At 43.5% G+C, this 7,495-nt stretch overlaps 1 protein-coding gene across 1 annotated transcript; it reads left to right on the forward strand.

The window, feature by feature from the left end:
• Positions 1 to 6,700: 6,700 nt before the first annotated feature.
• LOC134481916 (small integral membrane protein 14-like) lies at positions 6,701 to 7,009 on the forward strand. The gene has a single exon (XM_063274733.1). The coding sequence runs from the start codon at positions 6,701 to 6,703 to the stop codon at positions 6,998 to 7,000; it is 300 nt and encodes a 99-aa protein (XP_063130803.1). The 3' UTR covers positions 7,001 to 7,009.
• The last annotated feature ends 486 nt before the right edge of the window (positions 7,010 to 7,495 follow it).

Here is a 7,495-nt window from a genome sequence, read left to right on the forward strand (position 1 = left end):
GTAACATCAGAGCACAGCCATATCTTTGGAAAGCAAAACTCGCCCTCCACCAAACTATCCTCCAAAATCCAGTCTCTCCAAAACACCAAGTCCATTCCTCATGCTATCAAGTATGACGGCCAAGCCTTGCATATGAAGGATCGATATTGCAGGCTCTAATACCTCACCAAAGAGACATTGCCCTAAATTCTTTTACAAGTCCGGTTTCCATGATAAGAGTTATATTAAAATATTATCCCAATCTAGACCTGTTTCCCTGGGTTGGCACATGCCACGTGTTTTCTCGAATGACTCCTTTTTTAAGCCAACATTGTATTACAAATATTACAAATTTTCAACCATACCCAATAACTTAAAAGCCAGTCACCTATAGCCAAGACATGTAAAGCTTATTATATATTTAAAACCAAACAGAAAAAAATGAAGTGACTACACATATCTTTAGTACTTAGATCAAACACCATTTTTACTTCTTTAGCTGTCATTTTAAAAGAAGCACCTTGTTACCTGTTGATTCCAAATATCACAGTCAAAGATTTCTCTAAGAGAAACAGCTAACAGCTCCATTACCATAGAAGCTTTGAAGCTGCTGGCACCTTTAAGGCCAGCTAGTGTAGACATTGAGCCAGCCCCCTGGGGAGCTTCCCCAGTGGACAGACCTAGGCTCCTAGCTACATTCCTCCATTGAGGCAGGATTCAGTCAGAGACACACATGACAGTTAACACCAGAGATAACCAGTTATCTAGGATGCTGGGCTCCAAAGGTCAATTGAAACTGTTTTATTTATTTGTTCCTTTCTTGAAAGGACTTAAAACTAAATCAAGGGGGAATCAACCAGCATTTAAAGTTTTCACCATTTTTTCTTTTAAACATGAAACACAAAACATTCAAGCAACAAGAAGCACAACCCAGACATACATTGACATCCATGGACAGCTTGGTGCAACAAGGACAGACAATAGACATAGAGGGAAGGAGCTAGATGGTGTCCCACCAAAAGGACTCAGATACCCTACCTAAAGGACATAGAACCAGAAATAAGCACTTCTCCAATAGGAGCCAGCAAGGAGGCAGGATGTGCCTAGGAGAGCTCTTAAAAAGCTTAATCTCACTTTCCTTCTTTTGCCAAAGCATCTGTGGAGAGTCTGGGAGGAATGTTTTTCTCAAACCATTTTCTCTCTTGTCTAGGGTGTAAAATGTCTCTAATCAGGGTCCAAAGACTAAAAACATCTATGAGAATTAACTTTGCTTCTCTAGATTTTAGCATAACTCTAAAAGAACACGTACACAAAAACATTTGACCATTATTACCTTGTCCCTTTTTACAAGGTTTACTCACCAGTACCCCAAATCTTTATTTTTCTTTGCAAGTGCTTTCAATGCCCATGGTGCTTCTGTATCCTGCTTACTGGGACCTTTCCTGGCCCATTTTCCCTAATACGTCCCTCCTTCACTGGCCGGCTTCCTGGGACCATCTCGTCAGGGTGTCCTCTCTTTTCCAATCTTGGTGGGACCTCCATTTGATGATGCCTGTGTCATCAGGACACTCAGAACCGGGCATAGGCCTATAAGAGTTAAGAAGAAACACACACTCGGGTCATTTGTGTTAAAAGAAGGCTGTCCACGCTTTACTGAGATCTCCTTATATACCAGAGGCAAAAGCCGTGGAAAAACAATAAAGCAGGTGAAAACCCCAACCAGGAAAATAGGAAAACAGGAAAAATCTGCATCGTGGCAAGTCCTGGCCCCAACACAGGGGCGTAAACAACTTCTTAACAATAAGAAGCTGAAAGGCTCAGCAAGAGGAATGGGTGCCATGGAAGGTCCTGGCCCCAAATCAGGGACCGAGAGAAGCTGCCAAGGGTGTAAACAACTTCTGGCCATAGTAGGCTGAAAGGCACAGCGAGGGGGAAGGGAAACACTCCAAGGTAGGGCCCAACAGGCTAATATAAATATATATTGGAAAAACTAAAACACTGTATATGAAGAAAAATAATTAAAAAGTGCTACATATCTAAGCATAACATTCATAATAAAAGAAACTCAAATGACAGAAATTCATAAGAAATATTCATCATCCTTCCACATCACGCAAATGCAAATCAAAATTACTCTGAGATCACTTTTCACACTTGTCAGTATGACTAAGGTTAATAACACGTGTGACAACTCAAGCTGACTGGGTTATGGAGCAAGGGGAACATTCATACTCTCCTGGTGGAAAGGCAAACTTCTACAGCAACTTCGGAGATCAGTATGATGGTTCTTCAGGAAGGTGAAAATTGTTGTACCTTAAGATACAACTCCAGGTCTCATGTCCAGATGTTGATTCATCCTAGAATACAGACCCTTGCTCAACCATGTTCAGTGAAGCTCATTTATAATGCTTAGAATTTGGAAATATTTAAGTTGTCCCTTAACGGATGAATGCATAAAGAAAAGGTGGTGCATTTACACACTGCATTGCTGCTTAACAATTACAAAAGGCAAAAAGGAAGCATGCACTATGCAGGACAATGAATGGATCTAGTAAAAGTCATTCTGGATGAGGCAATCCAGACTGAAAGAGACAAATGGGATACATATTCACTGAAATGTGGGTGTGGGTGTTAGCTGTTGATTCTTCAATCTGTGTGACTGTATGATCAGTTTAGTGTGAGGGTCTAGGGACGTGGGCCAGACTGTCCTCATTTAGGGAAGTACAAGTTCACTCATGGATGGCTGAGGGACACTATCAGGGATAGGAATGTGAAATGTGAAGAGACAGGGAGAGGGCAGCAATGGAGGGAACATAGAGAGGGACAGTAAAATGAGGCGCTGTATCGAAGCCTAAGAGAGTAGAAACCCTAATTGCTTTTTAAATTGTTTTATAAAGGTAACTAATGATTTATTATGGGTGCAAGGAGAGAAGTTAAAATGTTGATTGTGTTCATCTATGTGAAATTTCAATAATAAGTAAGTCACAACAGTTATGGATTTTGACTTTCAATGAACCTGTTACAGAAAATGAATATCTAGTCCTTATGGAGACGTCTGTTACCATCTATTATACACTAGTCATTTTATTTGTTTACATTTCAAATGTCATCCCCATCATTGGTCTCTCCACTTTGAACCCCCATACCCTCCCAATCCTCTTTGTTTCTAAGAGGGCACTCCTCCACCTACCCACCCACTTCCACTTCACCCCTCTAGCATCCCCCTTCTCTGGGACATCAAGTTTCTACAGGGCCAGTTGCCTCCCATCCCAGAGATGTCAGATGAGCCAGTTGTTGCTACACATGCTCTACACTATATGTATCAGGAGCCATAGCCGGGACCATATATCCTCTTTAGTTGGTAGTTTAGTCCCGAGGAACTCTGAAGGCCCCAGTTAATTGATATTGTTGTTCTTCATATTGGGTTCCAATCCCCTTCATCTCCTTCAGGCTTTTCCCTAACTCTTTCATTGTGGTCCCCAGGCTTAGTCCAATGGTTGGCTGTGAATATCTGCATCTATGTCTTGAACAGAGGCACATGCGAGGCTAGAAGGAAGCCTCAGACTCCAAAGTAAGGTAATAGGATGTAATTCTGTATTTTCCCAGAAGATGGCGACATAGGATCCTTTTCACAAACTTGTTTCTCACTAACCTCTTAGTTCTGTCCAGCCTGTCAGGTAAGTTCTGCAATGTGCTCTGTGACTGAAGATCCTTCTGCTTGCTGGAACTCGATCCGCTGCGTGGAATACTCTCGACCGGCGATGGGCGTCTGGGTCGGTGGACGCAAAGACTCCAGGAATTGTGAATGAATGGACTGAGTTGAGCAGACATTGAATTCATCTGAGGGGTTGGCATCTCCAGAACCTGCAGCTTAGCATCCATGGATCCAGGAGAGCACAGTGTGCAGGGCTGAAATCAGATTCTGTAATGGAGAGGCGGAAGAAACTATGGTTTTGAAGTATTTGTTCTTTTTGAAAGCACAAAGTGGGAGATCAGTCAGTTATCCTCTTTTTGCAACATCTTACTCTGAGCTGCAGGACATATCCTGGGGGATATTGCTTTCCATATTCAATGGGCTTTTCAGAAATTCCAGTTTCCTGAAACGGCATGGCCCTACTTTGGTGGACTGACTGGTAGGAAGTGGAAAGGTTCTCTGAGGGGCAGATGAGGAAAGGCCAAAAGAAGAGGAAAGAGACAGCTATGAAAGGGCTGCTGGTGGGTACAAGGAAACAACAAGCACATTTCTCAAAGCCATATTTTACTATAGCATTGTGGGAAGCATAACCACAAGCTGACAGAAACAAATTGTTAAAATAAACAATGCATTCGTTCCCATCCCCCAAACTACTCCGTTTTTAACCACCAAGGTCAATAGAAATTTAAGCCTCAAGTACACCTTCTCTTAAGGTTCCATACCTCAGCAGGCTGAAAAATCTGCCAACAGGCCTTGACCTACCTTGACTATGCCTAGCAGGCAGACCTTCTCTCTCTTTCTTTTCCTCTGTTTGAGAGCAGGAGCAAATGACTTTATACTGTGGGAGGATTTCCATTATCAACAAACATAAATTTTTCGAAGTCATTAAAGCTAGAAGGCCAATCATTGATGGGCAGGTGTGGTCAGGTCACTCTACCTAAACTATCCCATGGAGAAAAGTAAAAGTGACAGCCATACCTGTGTTTAGGAAACAAGATGTCACAGGTGATTTGAGTATGGGTGCTGTGTGGGAGAGAGGAGGTCATGAATCTAGCTGGAAAAGCCCACTCCACTTTTACATGTGTTTTGAAAGACATATAATAGAAATTTAACTGCAACAAAATTTTGTCAGCAAATGTGCTCTAATGATAGGTGGTTAGGTTTTGGGGGTCATATTGACACAGAAACTGGATTAGTGGTAATATCTTGGGAAGTAGCTTGTGTTACAAGGAGAACTTCAGTTATCCCTTGCCTAGGCCATCTACTGTCTTCTCTTCTCTTTTTCCTCTTTCACTCTTCTATCTGGGCTGATGTAGCAAAAGGCTCTTCCCAGAGACAAGTCAAAGGAGAATTAAGGTGACATCTTTAGCCTGTTTTCTTATAGACACATTGGACTGCGAAGGCTGTGAGGGAACCAGGCGGGAGGAGTGTGCAAAAGGCAGAAGGAAGCAGTGACTGCACTGGTCGTGTTTCCCATTCTGTCACAGAAGCATTTTAAGAAAGGAGGGTTCCATTGGCTCAGAGTCGGGAAGCACAGACTCCATCCTAGAAGGGGTGAGTGTAGCTGTGAGAGGTGCAGTTGGTAGAAGTGGACTGGCTGGCAGGATGTGAATGAGACTCTTACCATGTGGGTGGAGCAGGGAGCAGAAATAGGGAAATTCTAGCTCTTAGCCTCCTCTCTGTGCCATTCAGTGCAGGCACCTGGCCTGAGAGTTATGGTGTTACCACCATTCAGAGTGAGCTTTAAGTCGATTCTCTCCCCAAAACCCCTCAGAGCGACATTCAAAGGCCTGCTTCACTAACACACTAGGCAATTTTTACCTTCCTCAAGTTGTCAGTGACCAGCAGCAGAGCAAGGCAAGAAGGTTGCACGGCCATTTAGAGGGAGGAATCAAGGAGTGGTATCCGTGCAAGCCAGAAGAGACCTACAGGAAAGCTGGACATCAAAGAGCCACACACATTCTCTCATGGATTCTCATGGTTTTCCCAGGGTGAGATTCAGATGCATGTGGTAGCTAAAGGCATTTCTGGCTGAAGCCGGTTTTCCTATGTGACATTAGGAAACAGTTGTAATAAAAGAAAGTTTCAAACAGCAAACTGTTCTGATTCTGATGGACACAAGTCTGATACTAGGCTGGAATTCTCTTCATAACTTTCGATACTTTTGAAAATAAAGGATAGATAGTATAATGTACTCGAATCCTAAAATACTGTGAAGTATGCATTTCATAAATATGCATTACATGATATTCAGTTGAAATTGCTGGGAATTGTACTTTCTTCTATCCCTATAACCACTTGGCTCTGGACAGAATTACTAAAGAATATGATGACTTGGGCTGTGTGTGTCTCTGTGTGTCTTTGTGTGTTCTGTGCGTGTGTTTATGTGTGTCTCTGTGTTTCTTTAGGTATTTATGTGTTTATATATTTATGTGAAAATGGAGGCTCTGTCAACTTATGGTATTTTTCACAGTAGCTATTGTCCACAGTGTTTTATGAGATGAAGTCTTCATTATGGCAGATGGAGTCAGAGAGACTACAGAAAGATCAAAGTATGGGGTTAGGGATTTAGCTCAGTTGTAGACGCTTGCCTAGAAACCGCAAGGCCCTGGATTCGGGTCCCCAGCTCCGGAAAAGAAAAAAAAAAAGAAAGAAAGATCAAAGTATAGAGGAAGGGGCAGGGAAGATATCACAGCAGTTGAAATCACTTACTGTTCTTCCAGAGGATCTGGAATTGGTCCCTGGTAACCATACAAAGACTAACACCAACCTCGATAGGCAAAGCTGTCTCCCAGATTCTGCCCACACTTGACAACCTCGTGATCCACCCATACAAAAGGCAAAACGCAGATCCGGGTCTAGCGGCTAAGAGTGACATTGACTATCTAATCCGGAGGGGAGGAGGGTGGCGGCCAGCAGCAGGGCAGCGACAGGGGCGTCCAGAACACTCCAGGCCACCTCCCTCCCCACCCACCACTTGTTTGGGCGGCCTTAAAGAGTTGAGTAAAATCAAGCTGGTAACCAACCATGACTGAAGGAGGATTTGATCCCTGTGAATGTATTTACTCTCATGAACGCGCTATGAGAAGACTCATCAATCTGCTCCGGCAGTCCCAGTCCTATTGTACCAACACAGAATGCCTTCGGGAATTGCCAGGGCCCTCCGGTGACAGTGGCATCAGCATCACTGTGATCTTGATGGCCTGGATGGTGATCGCTGTGCTCCTCTTTCTACTGAGGCCTCCTAACCTGAGAGGCTTCAGCCTTCCTGGAAAGCCCTCCAGTCCTCACAGTGGACAGGTCCCGCCAGCCCCTCCTGTGGGCTAACATCCTGGTGTGGGAAGCAGCGATTGTTTGACACCCTGCACGACCGAACGACTGCAGAGAACCTGGCACTACCTGTCTCTCCTTTTCCATCTGCAGTTTGGATGGTATTGTTTTCATGAGCTTCTAGAAGTTTCACTTGCCAACTGCCTTTGTTTCCTGTGTTGCCACAGTCCTTGTTTACAGTATACCTGAGTAAACGATTTCTTTGAAAAGTCGAGGGCTATGTTGGTTGGCCTAAGCTTAAACATTCCACTCGTTCTCCCTGGAACACTGACCATAGCGACTGTGGTGGTTTCTGGCCCAACTGAAGGAAAATTAAGGTTTCTGCATTTAAGTATTTTAAGTGGTTTGGATAGATTTTAATTCTTTTTATAAGGTATTTATTCTGGGTTGTCTGGTATGAATGACAGAACCATGCTGTAGTCACTTTACTGTGGTAGTTTACCTGTGGGTGGCAGTTTTCTGTAGTCCTTGACACTGATGCTTTAGATCATT

This window comes from Rattus norvegicus, chromosome 15, assembly GCF_036323735.1.
Source record: "Rattus norvegicus strain BN/NHsdMcwi chromosome 15, GRCr8, whole genome shotgun sequence".
Classification (NCBI taxonomy): domain Eukaryota; kingdom Metazoa; phylum Chordata; class Mammalia; order Rodentia; family Muridae; genus Rattus; species Rattus norvegicus.

Coding starts and splice junctions, on each gene's coding strand:
- LOC134481916 (XM_063274733.1), top strand. CDS start 6,701: ATGACTGAAGGAGGATTTGATCCCTGTGAATGTATTTACTCTCATGAA.